Here is a 22,478-nt window from a genome sequence, read left to right as displayed (position 1 = left end):
TTATTTATTTAAAATACTTAAATAATAATAATACTTAAATAACATCAGAAATAATTTAATGAAACTATATTCTCGCGTATTTATTTACTACTTTTCCCTGGAATCACTGACCCGGAAGTGAAACCACAAAAAAGCGGGTTTCTGGATTTTATTTATTTTGATTTTATTTTATTATTCCTCGATTGTTTATGAGGAAAAACGAAGGTGAAAAATATTTATATGCAACTGTGCGAACACTCGGACTGACAGTGTCTTATACACATGATATTTCCGTCTGTCTGTATTATTGACTGATTTCTCTCTTTATCATCACAAGCAGCTTTTTCTCATTTTGAAAGATGAACAGCGCATCTGATGCATGTTTGATCGTGTGCATTATGCTTTAAATGTTTTATTTTAACAGCCCACACATGTTCGGTGCGGGCGCTGTGACCCGGAAGTGTTGGATCTGTCAGCAGTGTTTTGGTGCTGGTTCTCCTGTGAGATCGTGCCGCTGCATTAGATGTGATGAACGGCAGCTCCAACCCGCCTCTGGATAAAGAAGAGCACGTGCTGAAGCTCGGAGACAGCTTCGAGAAGAGACCCCGATCATCCTTCCACACCGTCAGATGTGAGTCCGGCAGCCGCGACAGTAAACACACACCTGCAGCCAGAGTCTGAGACTAGCTGAAACATGACGAACAATAACATCCATCAGCGCGCATCTGATGTAATTAAAGTCATTGTGCTTCATCTCGGCGCGATATTAACAGATTAGCCTTCATGGCCCTGATTAAATACAAATCCATTAAAATAGATTGGTAAAACTTTACAATACGGTTCTGAAATTTTACATTAGTTAAAGTCGTCATGAAAGGGAAGTTTTAGTCTTTTCTTCTCTATTGTGCTGTATATCTGAGTGAAATGCTTCTCAAACAAGCACAAATGTAGGGCGGGGCTTGATTTTGTTTGTGGGGAATTGATTGGATGTTTGTGGTTTGCTATTGGTGGATCTCATGTGAGTGACAAGGTTGCCCCGCCCTCATCATCAGAGAATAGATGTAGGCGGGTCAATGACGTGACAGTCACTTAATAATAATAAAAACACAGAAATGACATCCAAAGTGTGTAAGGTAGTACAACTACATCTATTTTACTGAATTCAAAAGGTTTTAATTATATTTTGCAACACATGAAGGTATTTTAAAGATTTTGTCTGTCAAAAGGTCATTCGGTTTAACGTCCAAAGGCCAATACAGCCATTTCATTTATGATTAAAATATCTTAAAATGTAATAAATATATATTTTTTATTCTGGCATGATTTTATAACATCATATATCAACATAATGCAAAATGGTGTTAAAATTATGTGTAGAAGTCATCGCCTTGTTATGAGAAAGAATGAATTTCATTGATGTCATTTGGAGTAACCAATATAAAGGGACCATTTTGGATCAAGTCTTGTGGTCAATATCATGTGACAGGATGTGACATCATTCAGACGCCTGCAAAGGACCACATGGTCATGAAGCAAAGTAACAAACTCTCTCTTAACTATTTGATAAACTCACGTTTTCACTTGATCATACGCATATCCCGAAACATCAGGTCATTCGGTACAACCGCTCTAAAACATGGAAAATGTTGTAATATTTTAAAAACTTGTTTCATTGTCCGTTTGCTGGATATCAGCCTGTTAGCACTGTTTGAAAATATCGTCATTCAGTGAAACTGAAATTTTGGTTAAACCAAATGACTTTTTATGGTGACAAATTTTGTCCATCTTGTAAAAAATGACAGAAGCAGTGTTAATTGATCATAAAAACTACATAATGTCATTGTCAACACTTAATAAAACTTCAAAAGTAATTATATCTCCATTATGTTTTTTACACTTTTAAAAGCCTTATTCGTCAATGCAAGAGTGAGGAGAAGATATTCAAGATTACCAGGAACATGAATTTAACACAATGATGATAAATTATTTAGAATAAACTCTGCAATATTCCATAATAAATCCAAGAATTGTCAACTTCACCAGCAGTAATAATATTCATGGATTGTAATATTCTTGAAAACAAACTCCAGTGTTTCCGAGCCTGTGCTTTCTTCCTCAGATGATTTTAAGCCGGCGTCCATCGACACGTCCTGTGAAGGAGAGCTGCAGGTGGGGAAGGGCGAGGAGGTGACCATCACGCTGCCGCACATCCCAGTAAGAGCCGCACTCACGAGAGACTGCTGTGTGTGTGTGATCTCTGTCTGCGCCGCACTCACTGTCTGTCCCCGCAGGGCTCCACGCCTCCCATGACCGTCTTCAAGGGCAACAAGAGGCCGTATCAGAAGGACTGCGTTCTCATCATCAACCACGACACGGGCGAGTTCATGCTGGAGAAGCTCAGCAGCAGCATACAGGTCAAGAAGACCAGGTGAGAGCGGGAGAGCTGTGTCACATGGGCTGAGGACACATGAGTGTGTATTCCTGTTTAAAAGTATTTTTCTGTGGTTTTTCAATTATGGAGAAACATTCAGTTGCGTTCAATTTCCACATACCATTCAGATCAAAAAGAAGGTCGAAGCACACAAACTTCTATTAGCTTTAGGTAAATGCCTATTACCAACAGAATCCAATCAGAATTTATTTAATATAATTAATAAATTGTTCAGCTGGACCTAACTGATTTGTTTGTTATATCAGGAAGCAATGTAATATACACATGACAGCAGGGAGGCGATGCCGGTGCGTAAATCGAGTTACGCTTCTGGTAGCTTTACTGAGATTTCTTATCCTGTGCGAATTGGCCGTTAATATTACAGATGTCCTGTGGTAAAATGACATTACTTCATCTACTCTTGTAAACTAATCCTGTCTTGATAGGGCTTTACAATCATTCAGATGATCACAGAAGTACATGATAAAAGTTTATAGTTCAGATATAAATACTGATGTCTACTGTAGTGATCAAGATAGAGTGAATCACCTGAAGAAGAGACTTAACGCTTCAAATAAAGATTAATTACATCAAAACTTCAAATCAGTGTCAATAACATTGTTACACCAGTAGGTGGCGATAAGCGACTGTTAAAAAATATATTTGTAATTAAAGGTGCCCAAGAATGCTTTTTCACAAGATGTAATATAAGTCTAAGGTGTCTCCTGAATGTGTCTGTGAAGTTTCAGCTCAAAATACCCCATAGATTTTTTTTTATTAATTTTTTTAACTGCCTATTTTGGGGCATCATTAACTATACACTGATTTTGGCAGCGCCGCCCCTTTAATTCGCCTGCTCCCCGCCACACAAGCTCTCAACTATATTACAGTGCATTTACAAAGTTCACACAGCTAATATAACCCTCAAATGGATCTTTACAAGATGTTCATCATGCATACTGCATGCATGCTTCGAATCATGTGAGTAAAGTATTTATTTTGATGTTTACGTTTGATTCTGTATGAGTTTGACGGCTAACGGCTAATGCTACACTGTTGGAGAGATTTATAAAGAATGAAGTTGTGTTTATGAATTATACAGACTGCAAGTGTTTAATAATGAAAATAGCGACAGCTCTTTTGTCTCCGCGAATACAGTAAGAAACGATGGTAACTTTAACCACATTTAACAGTACATTAGCAACATGCTAACGAAACATTTAGAAAGACAGATTACAAATATCACTAAAAATATCATGTTATCATGGATCATGTCAGTTATTATTGCTCCATCTGCCATTTTTCACTGTTGTTCTTGCTTGCTTACCTAGTCTGATGATTCAGCTGTGCACAGATCCAGACATTAATACTGGCTGCCCTTGTCTAATGCCTTGAACATGGGCTGGTATATGCAAATATTGGGGTCATACATATTAATGACCCGACTGTTACGTAACAGTCGGTGTTATGTTGAGATCCGTGTTTTTTCCGGAAGTCTTTTAAACAAATGAGATTTACATAGGAAGGAGGAAACAATGGAGTTTGAGACTCACTGTATGTAATTTCTATGTACTGAACTCTTTTTAGTCAACTATGCCAAGATAAATTCAAATTTTGATTCTAGGGCACCTTTAAATCATTCTTTTAGGAGATTCGTTCAAAAACACTGATTCATCCAGTAATGAAACTATTGAAGTCTTTATGAGTGAGTCATTGAATCATTCACACCAATTAAAAATAATAATCCAAATTAATTAAATATTTTTTTTTAATTAACTGCAACAATTAATATTTTGTCAGAACCTCTAGTAAATTTCTTGTTGTTTTGTTTAGTTGTCTATTTAGAATCGTGGTCTCTATCATATAAAATTTTTTATTCTCATTTTTATTCCTATTTTAGTAAATCGTTAAACTAAATGAACACGAGAAATGTTTCCTAGCTAAAATTAAATGCTTTTAATTTTTTTTTTAAATATCTTTTATTACAATTAACATTTATTTTACTTCAAGCAACAATTTTTTTATGGTAGTAATTTTAATTGAAGCTAATATATTTTAGTTATAATAACCCTGTTTAAACACACTGAAAAACTGGACCAATTTAATTCTCTCATCTGTTTAAAAGTGCACAGCTGCTCTGTGTGGTTTAATTATCGATGTGTTGCTCAAAACTGATCCAGTGTTTCTGAGTCAGAATCGATTAACATTTTCAGCTCAGATACAGAAGACACACTCGCTCATGTCAGGCTTTTTTTATAAGGCAGTAAATGATGTTTGTGTTTGTAAACATCAGCACATGCAGTATTACCCAGTATTCACATCCCGCGCTGGAAACATGATGCGTTATAGATGCATAAAATTGCAATCATTCTGACTAAAACATGGAATAAGGGCGTTTGAATGGAATCACATGACTGGTAGTGTGTGTGGCGTGTGAATGCAGACAGAGCTGGCCAGTGAAGTGATGTTGAAGATGGTTGTTTGTGTTGGTCAGAGCCGAGGGCAGCAGTAAGATCCAGGCCCGTCTGGAGCAGCAGTCGGTGAGAGCGAACCCGCTGACGTCACAGTTCCGCACGCCCGTCAAGCCAGGAGGGGGCGCTAAGAGCTCGCCCGGCAAAGACAACCCGTCACCGGAGCCGCAGCTGGACGACATCAAACGAGGTCTGACTTTATAGGGCTTTTAGAGCATTTTATAGTGTAATACATAATGAGAAAATATTATCAGCATTATATGACATGACGTAATTACTCACATTTCTTTTAAACATCATGTTACTTCAGTGCTTCTTTGCTTTAGTTTTAAGTCTCAAAGCTGACTCCAGCTGTGCTGTGTGAGGGTCAGGTGTTCCAGCTCATGTGTGTGTGTGTGTTTCAGAGCTGCGGGCAGAGGTGGACGTGATCGAGCAGATGAGCAGCAGCGGCAGCAGCTCGTCCTCAGACTCGGCCAGCGGCTCCGGCAGCGGCGCTGAAGACGACAGCTCTGGCAGTGACGCGGAGCAGGACACGCGCCTCTCCCCCAGCGCCAACAACATGGCCAACGGAATCAGCCAATCACAGGGCAGCAACCAGCTGATGAACACTCTCAGTAAGAGTCTCATTCACCTCCTCATTATCAGCTAAATCACACTTTATTCATTTAATTTAATTAACATTAGTACATTGTTTATATTATCTTACTTTCAAATTATTATTATTATTTCAGTTTTCATATTTTACGTCTGGGATAAGGGGAAAACCAATAAAACTCTAAATAAAACACATTGGGTGGAAATATGTTCAGTTGCAGCTGCAGAAGCAGTGTGCTGTGTGTGTAAACAGTTGTTGTTGTTGTCGTCAGGAAATGACCTTCAGCTGAGTGAATCTGGCAGCGACAGCGACTGACACTGTTCCTCATGCTTTCATTCATCACATCAGCTCTTCTGCAGTGCTCTTATCTTCAGCTTTTATGGATTCGTGTTAACATTGGAGATATTATGAGAAGTTTTAAAGAATGTAAAATACTTGTATTAGATTTTATTTTTTATTGCAAAGGGAATTTTTTGAACTGATATGGTTGTGTAAATGGGTATGAAATAATATTGTAGCTTTAGTTGTTCAGTGTTTTTATGAACTATAGTTCAGTGTTACAAACACCAGCGTCCTCTTCTGACTGTAACGTTCATATAACGTATGAAATCTTTCTTTTGAATTGCGTGGCAGATAAAAATCATTTGTTTGTTGTTTTTTTTATGACATGAGGGTCACGACCCTTCAAAGTCCTCCTCCATACCCAGCGTGTGTGTTATCTGTGGATGTCTGTACTGCTTGTTGAACCAAAAGCAAATGTTTTAATGTGAACTGGACACAGTATAAATGTTGTATATAGTGTTTGTATTGTCAGATAAAAGACAAAAACAAGAGCTGTCAGTGATTATTGACTGTCCATCTTCACTCACACTTATATATAATGCATTATACAATATTATAAAATAATGCATTAATTATGCAGCTTAATGCATTGTATGATCTCATGAATAACTGTAACCCCATTTTAATACATTATAATTCTCATCTACTCATCATTGAACTCAACTTTAGAAAGTATAACGCATTAAAACACGACAAACAAGCAATTTCAGCTGTAACAAGGAATCTGCTAATATTATAATGCATTTTAACCCTCACAATGCATTAAACACCTGTATACAGCCGGGTCTGTTTGAAAGGGTGGAACATGAGCTTATGGAACTGTCATAACTCAATATTTTTCAGCTAAATCCATATTGTATCTGATCAGTAGCTTCTCATTTATGAGTCAATGTGCAGAAGTTTTAAAAGTTTTGAATGTGACCTTGTTTTTACCAGGATATTACTACATTTACCCCCATTTTATTACTTAAAAACAAAGAGAAATTCTTTGAAATTTAAAAAGTTTCATTTACAATCCAGAGGTGCAAGACAATATTTATATATATTACTGTCCTCTCTTTTGTATTGTGATGAATATCCCACTTAAAAATGTAAATTTAAGAAAAGAAATGTAGGGCAGTGAATTTGTTCTGCATCAGTTAACGTTACATTACAAAATTCAGCCATTTCACATTTTTTCACATTTTGCAAGTATTGAAACAGCAATAACTACATAAAATGAAATAACAAATGTTGACCATCACAAACATGTTTAAAATTCACGTTTAAAAACAACTAAACATTCATATTCTAACATTTGATGTGATATATCAGACATTCACAAGAACTGGATCCGTACTGAAGTAAGGGAAAATCCGGGACTTTTATTTTGATAACGCGTCGTCACGTCACGCAGTTCCGGCTGCAGCGTCGCTGTAAGTAGCACCATGACAACAGCAGGTCGAGTGAGAGGAGCGGAGATGTGTTGAGCGGTTCTGCTTTCTTTGCATTACTGGAGCCAGTCTGACAGGTACAGACTTTATTCCTTCACCTGCAGCGTCACTCTGATACTGTAGAGAGAAACTGTAGCAGTTTGAGCAGCAAACTGCAGATTCAGGCGAACATCATATTCTGTCAGTCACTGGAGGATGATGAAGAAGAGCTGATTTAAAGGCTCAGGTCGTAAACACAGATGGACTGTTGACAGGGTGATCTCCGATTGGCTAGAATCATGAACTTCAGATTTAATCTCGAATCATAAGAACATTTCGTGCTTTTAAAAAACTGCTCATCATGTAGATGTGATTACTGTTTAATTCAGCTTCTGTAGCATTATCCCCTCGAGTTAAAGTCTGATATCGCTTTAAAGTCACACTGATCTGCACAGACTGACTCATGAGAGATATCAATCACTTTCATACTGTGCTGAAACACCTCATATATACTGTCAGTCTCTGTCTCTGGATTAACTGCTTGTTAATCAGTCAGCAGTAGTTAGGAAAGCTGCTTGGATGGCAACCAATGAGACATGTGGTCACGTGACCCTCCTGTCTCGTCAGCATCAAAGACCACGTGCCCAAAAGAGAGGGAATGACTGAAGAGCTTTTAAAGGTGCTAAAGAGGATCTTTTCGTCAACTGAGAAACCAAAGACTGTTACTGAGTTTTTGAAATGAGCGCATGCGTAAGAATTTCGAGGGAACGCCTCCCAAAATTCGTGCACGAGTATTGGAACACGAGTGTTTACTACCGGCATTCGCTGTGTCAAGTTTTTTGGATTCATTATGTCGGACTCACCGCAGGTAACTCATAATCTGCAGTTGTTACTCCTGTCTCCTGACAAAAACATCGCATGCGGCGCCTGTGGAGTGTGGAAAGTTACTGGAGCGCGCAGCCGTAATTGACAAGCCAGAGGGCCAATCGTTTACATGATGATCGCGTAAATGATTGGCTGATGTTTTTAAGGCCCTACCTCGTGCACAGATGATGTATATTAATATTATTCCTTTCAGTGCACCTAATAAATAGTCTTTTATCAGTTAGTAAAGCCAGTTTCAAGTAATATTGCAAAAATGTATAAAACAAAACATCCTCTTTAGCACCTTTAAAGTCACCATGAAATCAAAATGATTATTGTAAATGATTTACCGGTGCACATCATTATTGCTTTACAGGATTAGTTCACTTTCTAATAAACTTTTCCTGATAATTTACTCACCTCCATGTCATCCAAGATGTTCATGTCTTTCTTTCTTCAGTGGAAAAGAAATGAAGGTTTTTGATGAAAACATTTCAGGATTTTTCTCCTTATAGTGGACTTCAGTGGACTCCAAATGGTTGAAGGTCAAAATGACAGTTTCAGTGCAGCTTCAAAAAGCTTTAAACGATCCCAGACGAGGAATAAGAGTCTTATCTAGAGAAACGATCGCTCATTTTCTAAGAAAATACAACTGTATATGCTTTATAAGTGCTTCTGCCAAAACCACACTTTCATATTCTTCAAAACGTTTTCGCTGTATGTCCTGCATTTTCCCTATTCAACTTTCGTAACGAACGCGGCACCAGTTTAGTTTTTATCCGTAAGTTGAATAGGGAAAATGTAGGACATACAGCGTAAGCTTTTTGAAGAATATGAAAGTGTGGTTTTGGCAGAAGCACTTTGAAGGTGATCATTTGTGTTTATAAAGCATATACAGTTGTATTTTTTAGAAAATGAGTGATGGTTTCTCTAGATAAGACTCTTATTCCTCGTCTGGTATCGTTTAAAGCTCTTTGAAGCTGCACTGAAACTGTAATTTTGACCTTCAACCGTCTGGAGTCCATTGAAGTCCACTATAAGGAGAATAATCCTGGAATGTTTTCATCAAAAACCTTCATTTCTTTTCCACTGAAGAAAGAAAGACATGAACATCTTGGATGACATGGGGGTGAGTAAATTATCAGGAAATTTGAATTTTGAAAGTGAACTAATCCTTTAAATTCCTCGTACTTACTGACCGATTCATCAAAAAAGCTGACACAAACCAAGTTATGTCCACAACACTGCGTTTCATGAGGAGAAGATCCTGTATCAGGTGTGGCGGTGAAGCTTTAATATCGAACAGCTGACCTGAAGCAGTTCTGCAGTGAAGACCTGAAACTCCTCCAGTGTTTGATGCCGATGGTTTCACAAATAACATAACTATTATTTTTGTTTGGTTTATGCGTGACTTTTATGCATGAAGATCTAATGACACCGACAACATGGTTTCTGGAGTCTGGTGGACGGTTGGTACTCTCACACTCTCACCTCTGTTCTACAGGATGTCTCTGTTCAAGGCTCGTGATTGGTGGGCGTTGACGCTGGGCGAGGGGGAGGAGTTTGACCAGGGCTGTCTGTGTGTCGGGGATGTGGACAACAGTGGCAGTGGATACGGTGAGTTAAAGCACTTATTGCCAGTGTTGGGGAAAGTTGACGCATTACAATATTGAGTTACTCCCTAAAAAGTTACTAATTACGTTATGAAAAGTATAGCGTTACATTACTTTTGTGTTACTTTTTCTCACCTGGGCTGGGCTTGCTTGTTTGTTTTTTAATAACAACACAAACGTTCTATTTTTGTCAAATGTTAAACCCCTTTCACACCAAAAGTGAAATGAATAAGCCTCAGGCTGAAGGAAATGCATATTTACTCCTGTACAGTAGAGGGCGCAGCTCAAACAAACCTTTCAGCTGTGATGTCATTCTGGATTAAAGAAGAATAGGATACAGGAGAAGTTCAACACTCTTATTTCTCAATCTAATATAAAGTCATTTTTTTGCTTATTAGTATGGTTAAATTAGATCATTGAACATCAGCAGCAAAGACATTGGTTAATAAAATGAGAATAAATACATAAAGTACATTTGTGTCATTTAATATATTTAATTATTAGTTTTGTGTAATATTCTGAGTTTGCATTTCTCTGTTTTTATTCATTCTGATGAATAATGAATGTTTTCATGTAAGTGAGATGAGTAAATGTTCACATTCAGTCTAGAAATTAGGGCTGGGTGATATATCGCATGCGATTGTCACGCGCATTTCGTCAGTAAAGCCGGTTCCCTGATTGCCGCTAAATCGCCATCACCTGCTTTCAAATGGAGCGGCATTTAATAGACAGAACCGTAGTTCACAGACAAGCCACGCAATATCGCGTTCACTATCGAAGGCGATTCATCTGCGATAATGAACACGATATATTGCGTGGTTTGTCAGTGAACTATGGTTCTGTCTATTAAATGCCGCTCCATTTGAAAGCAGGTGATGGCGATTTAGCGGCAATCAGGGAACCGGCTTTACTGACGAAATGCGCGTGACAGTTGCATGCAATATATCACCCAGCCCTACTAGAAATGTAATGATTTCTGCTGCTCGTGATTGATGAGCTGAGGGATTGAAGCGACCATCATCCAACTGAATTAATGGTGCCCTAGAACCAGTTTTTACAAGATGTAATATAAGTCTAAGGTGTCTCCTGAATGTGTCTGTGAAGTTTCAGCTCAAAATACCCCATAGATTTTTTTTTTTAGTTTTTTTTTAACAGCCTATTTTGGGGCATCATTAACTATGCACCGATTCAGGCTGCTGCCCCTTTAAATCTCGCGCTCCCTGCCCCCCCCCCCCGAGCTCTTGAATATATTACAGTGCATTTACAAAGTTCACACAGCTAATATAACCCTCAAATGGATCTTTACATCATGCATACTGCATGCATGCTTCAGATCATGTGAGTACAGTGTTTATTTTGATGTTTACATTTGATTCTGAATGAGTTTGATAGTGTTCCATGGCTAAAGCTAACATTACACACTGTTGGAGAGATTTATAAAGAATGAAGTTGTGTTTATGAATTATACAGACTGCAAGTTTTTAAAAATGAAAATATCGACGGCTCTTTTCTCCGTGAATACAGTAAGAAATGATGGTAACTTTAACCACATTTAACAGTACATTAGCAACATGCTAACAAAACATTTAGAAAGACAATTTACAAATATCACTAAAAATATCATGATATCATGGATCATGACAGTTATTATTGCTCCATCTGCCATTTTTTGCTATTGTTCTCGCTTGCTTACCTAGTCTGATGATTCAGCTGTGCACAGATCCAGACATTAATACTGCCTTGTGTAATGCCTCAATCATGGGCTGGCATATGCAAATATTGGGGGCGTACATATTAATGATCCCGACTGTTACGTAACAGTCAGGCCGGGTTCACACCGCAAGCGGCAGCAGAGCGGAAGCAGCGTGTTAGCAGCGCGTGACCGTGAACTGCAGCTGCAGAGACGTGTGAGTATTCACACTGGAAGTGTTTGTACAGCGTCACAGCAGCGGCTCGAAGCTACATATAAAGTGAGCATTTCTTTACAAAGACTGCTATAAATTTGTTTTTATAATTGGTCATTGTTGAACTTGATAGTCTTGAAAGTTTGTTAACATGCAAGGTGTACAACACTCACATAAACATAAAATAAATAAAAATAAATAAATAAAAGCCTCGTGTCATCCATTGCTGCACACAAATGAGGTAAGCTTTGTGTTTTACATCATCTGACGCATGAACATGTTTACAAGACTGCAAACTCGGCGAAAAAGACAGCAAACTTGGGTTTGATTTGGGTATGCAATATTGCTGTCTGTGTAATAACTAAAATAATGTTTATATATCATATTTTCTGGCTAGTTTAGTTTAGTTTTCTATAATATACCATACTTTAGCCCAAACTGAATAATTAAAAACAAATTTAATTGAGTAAATCTTCTATAAATATTTTTTAATATTGATTTTCTTTCATGACATACTTCAATTCTTGTTAAAACACACTAGATATGCTTATTCTGTGCATTTTGAGCACTTTTTGTGTGAAATCATATTTATTTTGTCCATCAAAGGTGTACTTTCACTTTAATTGAGCGTTAGCAGCGCAGCAAAAATAGACCCAGTGCCGAAACGTTCGCGGCACTGCTGCTTCTGCTCTGCTCCTGCTCCGTGCAGCCTCTGCGTGCGCTGTAAACGCTCTCATCTGTTAACATGGGCGCCGAAAAAATACGCGCTGCTTCTGCTCTGCTGCTGCTTGCGGTGTGAACCCGGCCTCAGTGTTATGTTGAGATTCGCCTGTTCTTCGGAGGTCTTTTAAACAAATCAAATTTATATAAAAAGGAGGAAACAATGGTGTTTGAGACTCACTGTATGTCATTTCTATGTACTGAACTCTTGTTATTCAACTATGCCGAGGTAAATTCAATTTTTCATTCTAGGGCACCTTTAAATGGTTTTTATTTCTGTAAAAAGCAAAACATCAGTGGAGGCATAATGTTAACATAGCGGTATCATATTCTATCCTATCACTAGTTGTGAAAACCTGAGTATGAAATAGTGAGGTAGTTCTCAGATGCCGTGTTCGTTACAGCAGCGTCTCAGAGAAAAGACGCTGTGGAGAAGACTGCTGAACCGATGAACCGCATGTGTAGCTTATGGGAGTAAAGTGTACCACGACTAAAACATCATTCAAAATATGAACAGCTTTCTGTTTGAACTATGAGCTCTAATCAGTTAATAAGCAGAGGTTATTACTCCACCACCTGTAACCATGTTACGGTTTCACGAAACAGCCATGACTAGCTAGTAAACTGCAGCGTACTACGATGGTCAAGCAGTGAGTTACGTCATTGTATAGTAAACACACCCCTGAATTGACTTCAGATGCCATGGCGAGTTTACACGGAGGCTGTGAGGGATTGACATACAGTCCTAGATTACGTAATTGCGTGATTCAGTAAACAGTGCGGTGTGAGTCAGATTCTGTTCTCTGCCTGAAGCTCTTTAAACTCTCTGTCTCTCTCTCTCTCGCTCATCCAGATAAGATAGTAGTGGGCAGTTTCATGGGGATGTTGCGCATCTTCTCTCCACACCCTGCTAAACCGGACGAGCTGACGGAAGCCGACGCGCAGCTGCTGGAGGTTCAGTTCCCTGAGCCCGTCATTCAGGTGGAGCTGGGCAAGTTCGTCTCGTAAGTCTCTCTTCTGCTGTCAGCAGACCATCATGGGGCCAACCATGATCAGCACATTTAACAGTCTGACTCCTCTTCATAGCTGGTCAAGGCAATGTTTGTCATGTGTTTCAGCTGTTCAGAGTTGCTCCATCTGGCAGTGCTTCACCCCAGGAAGCTGTCCGTCTATGCGGTGTCAGGTTGGTTCTCAGATTCAGACCTATACCGTATACTGAAACTGCCATGACTCTTGGCAAATCTGGAGGTCAACTTTTTACACATGGTTTTTCTTAGAATCTGTTATCAGTTATTATTATAGGGGTGTGACAAGATGGTTAGCTCACGAGACAAGACATGAGACTGAGAACAAAGATTTTTACACAGTATTTTTAAGAAATCGTCAATGGCAATAAAAAATATTCTGCAGGTGCATTTGTAATGTTTTAACTAATCATCTTGTAATGAATGTCATTTCGGTTCTACCATGCACATATCTCTTAAACTTAAGGTCTTGAATATTAGTCAGTCTGAGCTGATAATATCTGTCATATTCTGACGTGATCTTCAGAAATTGTGCAGTGAATGTGAGCGCTCCTGCAGATGTGCTGTTGTTTTCTCAGGTACTGCCGGTAATGTTGAACATGGTGACCAGTATCAGCTGCGACTGGTTTATGAACACAACCTACAGAGGACAGCCTGCAACATGACGTATGGCCCGTTTGGGGGTGTGACCGGTCAGTGATGTCATCTATATTACACACATTATATCAGACTCGTTCAAAAATATGTAGAGTTGAATTAAGCTATTTATTTGTGTTGTTTTTTTGGCTGTTTGTCTGAAACATTCTCCCGTGATATATAATTGATCACTAGTGTGATGGACTGGATTCAGTTCAGGTCTTTTCGGTAACACTTTACAATATTAGTTAACATTAGTTAATGCATTAACTTACATTAAAGTGCCCCTATTATGCTTTTTTAAATATTGTCTTTCATGCAGTGTGTAAAATAGCTGTTTGTGAATGTAAAAGGTCTGCAAAGTTTTAAAGCTCAAATTGCACTAAAACAAAGAAGTGATTCTTCTGAAACGAGTCGTCAGTATTTCCAGGCTCACTTCCTGTTACAAATTTGCGTAATGCCCATCTTTGGTCTTCATTGGCTGAACAGCGTCTCTTCGCCCCGCCCTCAATCACTGTAGTTGTGTCTGAGACTGAAAGAGTTTGGTTCGTGTTGTTCGTGTCGAGAAGACGCTGATGAGATTGATACGGTAAACCGACGCCATCGTTATCACTGTGAATCAGGAGCTGAGTTCAGATATGATAATGAGCATTTGGTTATGACCAATCACCGCAGACTGGGCTGTCTGACCAATCAGAGCAGAGCAGCTCTTGGAAAGGCGGGGTTTAGAGAGACCTTGAACAATTTCAAACCACTGCTACTGTGGCTATTATGAGAAAATGAAAGTGTTTTTTATCTGTTGTAGGAGACACAAAAACAACATCCTTTAAAATAGCATGTAAGCAATGCAACGAGCAATACATTTTTTACATTGGTTAAATGAAACAGGATATCTGTGCATTCTGTACATGATTTTTTTAAAAATCATTCCCTAGCTAACTATTCCCAGAATGCTCTGGGAATGTTGGTTTGTGGTTCCCAGAACAGATATCCTAACATTCTCTGTTGGTTAGCCTGGAAAGTTTTCTTTACGCAATTAGAACGTTCCCTGTAGGTTTGGAGAACGTTCCCCTAACCTCTGTGCGTCAGTAATCATCCAGTACGCTATGGATCCGGACAAATGGACGTCAATAATTATTTGTTACAGTATTTAATGATCTTGTTGAAGTTTGTGGACACAAATCCAGCTGTTCATTGTCAGTTTATGTCACCCCAGGTCCATTAAATAATGTTAACAGATACAACTTTTGATTTTAATAATGTATTAATAAATGCTGAAATAACACTAACTGAGATTAATGAATGCTTTGCAAGTATTGTTCATTGTTAGTTTCTAATGTAATTTAATATTAACAAATGGAACATTATTGTAAAGTGTAATCCACTTTACTTCATGTTTCTGGATGTATTAATGTTGCTCACGTTAGTCTCAATGAACATCTGCTTGTAGGTTCTGTGTCTTCAGATAGCTCTTGTTCTTGTGAAGAAAGCCGATTAAAGTCGAATCTCTATAAATAATATAGTGGCACATGTTTGTTTAATAGGATTTTAGACTTAGTACCTGTGTAGTGCAGTTCCCTTACCAGCCGCCTGAGGGCAGCACAGCATCTCTGCTGGAGATCAACATTAGTCACAGGGTCAGAGCCGAGACGGGATAAAGAGGAGAACAAAAATCAGTGTGAAGAAGTGTTATGCCTGATACTGCAGCTGTAGATCATGTCGATAGCAGCAATACTTGTATCCTTTTACCTGCATAGAAAATAACCTCCTAGGGGACAAAGTGAGAGCAGACCTGTCTTAAAAGGGGCTTTTGTTCAGAGTTCATCTTTCTTTATGTATAACATAAAGGGAAACACATAGAAAATGGCTGGTATCTCAGAGTTCAGAGCCTTTTGTTTTTTAAACAGAGGTTTATTCTGATTGGATGAGCTGCTTTAAGGTCATAATGACCTACATATAAATCATCTTGAATATGAAAATAGAAATCAGTTTGCTCCTGGTTGAAGCTTTATCCGCTTCCTAATACTACTGCGCGTGTCTCTGTCTCTCTGGGCTCAGTGAGTGTTTCTTCTGCGTCTCCTCAGGTCATCATTTCATCTGTATCCAGTCCATGGATGGGATGCTGATGTTTTTCGAGCAGGAGAGTTATGGCTTCGGACGCTTCCTGCCGGGCTTCCTGTTGCCGGGCCCGCTGAGCTACTGTATCCGCACAGACTCCTTCATCACAGTCTCCTCCACACGGCAGGTGGAGTGCTACAGGTCAGACACACGCCCTTCCTAGTGCACTTCACCTACAGTCACTGGATATATGCCCCATACTCAGACTCTTTCTTATTGAGCTTACAGGATATATATCATCTGCGATAATATCGTAACAGGAAAACAGGTCTTGTCAGAGAAAGTGTTAACGGCAGTATGAACTGACAGCAATATCTATGGGCTTTCAAGTTTTTCAGCTAACCTAGCTAGTTCTTTTTTATTGTTGACATTTTATTTGATTTAAATATTTACACTCTAAAAAATGCATGTTTGGGTCAAATATGAACAAATTCAACTTTTGGTGTACATTTTTAAATACATTTTTAAGCTCAACGGTAGGGTTTGTCCATATTTGATCCAAACATGGGTTGAAACAACCCAGCATTTTTTAGACTGTAAATGTTAATGAGAAGAAGAAAAAGAAAAAACGTTTTAGATATTAATCTGCATATGTGATGGACATCGGTTATGCTCGTCTTTGGCATGAAAGCATCTTGAGTAAAACAGCGATGCGACCCGTTTTACAGAATACAGAAGTGTGTTGCGCATAACCCTTATTGTTGTTTTAACGATGTGTGATCTGGTATTATCAGAAAATGAATCAGTCCTTTTGAACCAATCGGTTGAATGAATTATTCAACGACTCACTCATTAAGACAGTCTCGTTTTGCGTCCCAATTCACTTATACTACACCCTAAAAGCATGTATTCCTTTTGTGAAGAAAAAGTACATACTTTTGAGTGTGTAACAGAAGAGTAGACGAGCTTTCACATCATTAAATTGTGTCTTTAACGGACGCTCTGTAGCATAGTTACATGCAACCTGTTAAACTGACCTGTCAATCATTTTGTCACAGTTTACATCCTCCACATTTCATTTCCTATCATATCGGAGAGGAAAGAAGCATATTGATCTGCAGTCACGGGTCTTTCATGTGGATACTCTCCTCATGTGTTTGCATAATGATGCATTTAAAAGTTAATGGCCAAACGGATCTTTATAAAAGTTCACGTTGTTGCAGATGAAATATAACACTGATAAGATTAAATATTTTTTATCAGGTTAAATGTTGATTATTAGTCACTCAAACCCCGTTATCTAAACCAAATCCGCCATGTTTGTAGCTTTTTAACACTTTTTATTCATGTTTGTAGTTTGAACTGAATCCTCCTCCAAAGCGCAGTGGGTTGTGGGTCAATATTAGCCGTTATAGTGTGCACGGATCCACACTGGGAAAATATGCTGGAAATAGTAGACCATCCGGGGACTTTAGAAATACTCTTTTCAACATACTATTCTTTGTGACACACTTATTCTAATTTCACATACTGTTTAGGATGGATAGTATAGACACTGGGACACAAGTAAATGCTTTGTTCCTAAAATGAATCAGTTGATGAATGACTCTTTTTATATTTAAAGTATATTGCACTTTTTTTTTTTTTTTTTTAATAATTTCATATTTTACTATTCAGCATTTTATTTTCAAAACATGAATCTGAAAACATTATTTACGCATGTGTAACTGCAGGTTAAATGTATTCATTGAACCGTCTTCTGTGCACCTCTGCAAAGATGGTGATACTGATTTTAATTTGATTGGGAACAGCACTATAGTGTTTATTTAATAAATGTAAGACATAAAAGATGATGCATACATTTAATCAAGTAAGAAATATTGCCATAATAAAGGTAAAAATCAATTTAAACCTGTTGGAAAAGTTAATTCTGTCACTGCTGTGAATGAACCGCTGCACAGAATATGAAGATAAAGAGCTTCGTGAGTCAGCGGTCCATGACAGACCTAAACCAGCACAAAAACACACTCAGTGTCGTTTAATTATCATTATCCACAAAATCACAGAAAATACTGAGATATCATTTTAAAAATACTGAGATATCTCTTAATATCTGGGCATTCCATACATCATTCCTGGTTCATATCTTGAAATATGTCATTGTTGTACAGGAGTGTAGAAGAGACACAAACAGGTGTAGAAGTGATATGTTTGATGATTATGGAAGGTTGGGTGTAACACTATTATCCTCAGAGATTTGACAAGGGAATGTTTTTACATCCAAATCAGATTTCCATCGATTGATCGCTGCTGTTTATTTTTGCTGCAGTGCAAACGATACGGGTCATGTTTCATTTCCAGACACATTTGGTATCGAAGCATGTGACCGTATCAAATCCTAATATCACAATAGTTGCTGAAGCTTTTATCACTTCCTTCCCTTGTTGTTGTGATGTCACAATCATGTTGCATTCTGGTCTGTGGATTAGCCTGAAGTGTACATGAGTAGACTCACTATTGAGGGATCGTCATGCATGTTCATTATCTTGAGATATGGCATTACCCTATAACCACTTGTCTATAAGTAAGCTGACGTTATCAAAGATTTTTTAAAAAATGTTAAAATGGAAAAAGAGTTAATTATATTGTAATTAATTTCACAATATTGCTGTTTTTACTGTGGTGAACATGATCGACAGCACAGTCAAACTGTAAATACAGGATCTGAGCTTTAGTGATGGTGTCGAGTTTATCCTGCTTTATTCACATTCTCGGATGTTCATGACTGAATGCTTTAGTATCGATGTGATTAAGCAATGCCAATTTAATTATAATGTCAATTTGTCTTTAGAAATCTTTATTCAACAAAAAATATCTACAGAAACACAATTTTTCTGTGTTAAAAAATAAGTAGATCTCTACTTGATGACATTGCCTCCTGTAGCTGAAATTTCTTATAATGGTCTAATATCCTCTTACCTTCTCCTCACATTCTCCTCAAGAACAATAAGTTCCTAACATCTCCTGTATGTAGTGTTTAACTTCATTAAACTAATAACATAGATTTTCATAGAATTGATAAGAGCTTGACGTATGTGAACAACCTCATTTGATTTTGCGTGACACGTGAGATCATTCATAATTGGTTCTTTTTTATGTCATACAATTACTCTTGTGCATCTGTCTTACCATATTTGATGTGCTCTATCTATTTGTGTTAATTAATGTTTATATGTGATTAAAAGCCTTATTAGATCTGTTCATCATATAAAGCCATCAGGAATTCAACTGCTTTATTCATAACGACTAGAATTTATGTTTTCAATGTTCTTATGAACATTTTGAACTGTCAAAGTTTTGGTGGGATGGAGTTTCAACAGAGGGACAGAAACCTCTCAGATTTCATTAAAATATCTTCATTTCTGTTCTGAAGATTTTTGAGTGAACCTGTTAGAAGGAAATATAATGTTTCTTCACTATAATACTGCTCATGACCTGCTGATAGCTGTGGAGGACTGAGATTTCTCAATACAGCGTTTGATCTGGTACAAACATGTGCGCACACACACACACGTGCACACACACACACACACACAGTACTGAACATGCTCTCAGAGCTAAATGATCACTGCTGTGTCTCGTTGCGATAAGCGTTTGCTCAAACCCACCCAAGAGGAATTCAGTAGAAACCTGGGGTCATATCGCAAATTCAAAACAGGATTTTCTTGCTATTTTGAAACAAAACACTTTCATAAGGCACATTCAGACTCCATTGAGGAGGCCCATAATCCACTTCAGCGGTCAAACTAAATACAGTATTATATGAACTGCTTTATATCACGTGTTTTGCAGCTTTTGCAACCCTGGCGACAAATCATGGGACATGTCTGAATATGAGAAAATAAATAATTAATTAAAGGAACACTCCAGTTTTTTTGAAAATAGGCTCATTTTCCAACTCCCCTAGAGTTAAACAGTTGAGTTTTACCGTTTTCAAATCCATTCAGCCGATCTCCGGTTCTGGCGGTACCACTTTTAGCATAGCTTAGCATAGTTCATTGAATCTGATTAGACCGTTAGCATCGCGCTTAAAAATGACCAAAGAGTTTTTTGATATTTTTCCTATTTAAAACTTGACTCTTCTGTAGTTAAATCGGGTACTAAGACCGACAGAAAATGAAAAGTTGCGTTTTTTAGGCTGATATGGCTAGGAACTATACTCTCATTCAGGCGTAATAATCAGGAACTTTGCTGCCGTTCCATGGCTGCAGCAGTGCAATGATATTACGCAGCGTCTCTCACAAACGTCTCCATGGTTGCAAGGCATGTTCCCTGTGCAAGCAGGGGCTCACGGGCGCTGCGTAATATCATTGCACTGCTGCAGCCATGGAACGGCAGCAAAGTTCCTTGATTATTACGCCGGAATGAGAGTATAGTTCCTAGCCATATCAGCCTAAAAAACGCAACTTTTTATTTTCTGTCGGTCTTAGTACACGATTTAACTACAGAAGAGGCAAGTTTTAAATAGGAAAAATATCAAAACTCTTTGGTCATTTTTAAGCGCGATGCTAACGGTCTAATCAGATTCAATGAACTATGCTAAGCTATGCTAAAAGTGGTACCGCCAGAACCGGAGATCGGCTTAATGGATTCGAAAACGGTAAAACTCAACTGTTTAACTCTAGGGGAGTTGGAAAATGAGCCTATTTTCAAAAAAAGTGGAGTGTTCCTTTAATAATACAATGAATTGAATGTCATTTCAATAGATTATGACACTGCTGTACAAGGTTAATGTCAGAGAACTTTTGGAAAATGACCTGTTTTTGTTGAAAGAAACCTTGAGTCAGCTTTCTTCTTCTTCTTCAGTGTTGTGGTGAAGTAAATATTGAAGCACTGAGGAATCTCTATGTTTGGTTCGTCCTCTGCTCTGTTCAATGCAGGTATGAGACGCTGGCTGTAGCCACAGATGCAGACACCCGACAAGACTCCGATCAGCAGAGCAAGAGCTCAGGGAAGAGACTGACGGTGTGTATCTTGACCACTGAATGTGCTGCTGTGTCCAGTGTGTGTGTGTCTGCTTCCAGACATGACCGTGTGTGTGTGTGTGTGTGTGTGTGTGTGTGTGTACAGGCTGACTGGACACTGGTGTTAGGAGAAGAGGCTCTAGATATCTGTGTGCCCAACACATCTCCAGTGATGTCCTCCATCTTTGTGCTGGGGGAGAGAAACTTGTTTTGTCTCAAGGATAATGGTCAGATCCGCTTCATGAAGAAACTGGAGTTCAACCCCAGCTGTTTCCTGCCCTACGCATCAGGTGAGCCACACTGTCCTGTTTACGTATCTACAGCACATGGAAACCTTCCATTTATGCTCAAAACAAGCAAAAATGTTTGCCAGAGATGATTTTGTGTGTTTGGCCACAGAAGTGGAGATGTGTGTGTGTTTGTGAGAAGGCTGTTGGTTTATAGGAAAGTGAGAGATGGACGTCTGCTGCTGGTGTGGAAGTGGCTGAAGTCTATCATTAACTACTTCATTGACTTCAGACCACAGGCCATCTGAACACAGTTCCTCCTTCTGACTCAGCTGTCTTCTGTCCTCAGTTTCCGAGGGTTCCACCAACGTCCTGATGTGTAACCATAACAACATGCTGCTGGTGTACCAGGATATGACACTGAAGTGGGCGGCCCAGCTGTCCTGTGTGCCTGTGACTGTACGCGTCGCTAACTTCCCGTAAGTGAGCGCTGCTTCTGCCCAAATAAATCTCTCCTGACTGTCCTTGATCTCCTTAACCTCCATTCTTCATAGAAACACCTGACAACACCGCTTCAAATAAAGATTGTATAAATTACAACATTACACCAGAAGGTGGTGACAAGTGACTGATGAAAAAATATGTCATTGAATCATTCATTTAAGAGATTTGTTTAAAAAAGCTGATTCATCCAGTAATGAAACAAGTCTTTGAGTCATTGAATCATTCATTCAAGAGATTTGTTCATAAACGCTGATTCATCCAGTAATGAAACAAGTGAAGTCTTTATGAGTGAGTCATTGAATCATTCATTCAAGAGATTTGTATAAAAACGCTGATTCATCCAATAATGAAACAATTTAAGTCTTTACGAGTGAGTAATTGAATCGTTCATTTAAGTGATTCATTTAAAAACGCTTATTCATCCAGTAATGAAACAAGTGAAGTCTTTACGAGTGAGTCATTGAATCATTCATTCAAGAGATTTGTATAAAAACGCTGATTCATCCAATAATGAAACAAGTGAAGTCGTTATGAGTAATTGTATCGTTCATTTAAGTGATTCATTTAAAAACGCTGATTCATCCAGTAATGAAACAAGCGAAGTCTTTATGAATGAGTCATTGAATCATTCATTTAAGAGATTTGTATAAAAACGCTGATTCATCCAGTAATG

General features: G+C 38.3%; 2 protein-coding genes across 2 annotated transcripts in view; both read left to right on the top strand.

Annotated features, from left to right (window-relative positions):
- Positions 1-440: 440 nt before the first annotated feature.
- eaf1 (ELL associated factor 1) lies at positions 441-6,305 on the top strand. The gene is made up of 6 exons (XM_067391619.1): positions 441-610; positions 2,099-2,193; positions 2,271-2,407; positions 4,905-5,071; positions 5,286-5,495; positions 5,748-6,305. The coding sequence occupies exons 1-6, from the start codon at positions 508-510 to the stop codon at positions 5,789-5,791; spliced, it is 756 nt and encodes a 251-aa protein (XP_067247720.1). The 5' UTR covers positions 441-507; the 3' UTR covers positions 5,792-6,305.
- Positions 6,306-7,207: 902 nt separating this feature from the next.
- The window catches only part of bbs9 (Bardet-Biedl syndrome 9), a 104,875-nt gene continuing 89,604 nt past the window's right edge, over positions 7,208-22,478 (top strand). The window contains exons 1-9 of the mRNA XM_067399632.1: positions 7,208-7,328; positions 9,599-9,711; positions 13,185-13,335; positions 13,450-13,514; positions 13,935-14,048; positions 16,077-16,251; positions 20,991-21,075; positions 21,181-21,364; positions 21,651-21,780. Coding sequence (XP_067255733.1) covers positions 9,600-9,711; positions 13,185-13,335; positions 13,450-13,514; positions 13,935-14,048; positions 16,077-16,251; positions 20,991-21,075; positions 21,181-21,364; positions 21,651-21,780 — 1,016 coding nt within the window. The 5' untranslated portion in view covers positions 7,208-7,328; position 9,599. The remainder of the gene's footprint in view (positions 7,329-9,598; positions 9,712-13,184; positions 13,336-13,449; positions 13,515-13,934; positions 14,049-16,076; positions 16,252-20,990; positions 21,076-21,180; positions 21,365-21,650; positions 21,781-22,478) is intronic.

The sequence above is a fragment of the Chanodichthys erythropterus genome, chromosome 2 (assembly GCF_024489055.1).
Source record: "Chanodichthys erythropterus isolate Z2021 chromosome 2, ASM2448905v1, whole genome shotgun sequence".
Lineage (NCBI taxonomy): Eukaryota > Metazoa > Chordata > Actinopteri > Cypriniformes > Xenocyprididae > Chanodichthys > Chanodichthys erythropterus.
Note: the sequence above shows the minus strand (reverse complement) of the source record. Positions and strands in the feature narration are given on the sequence as shown.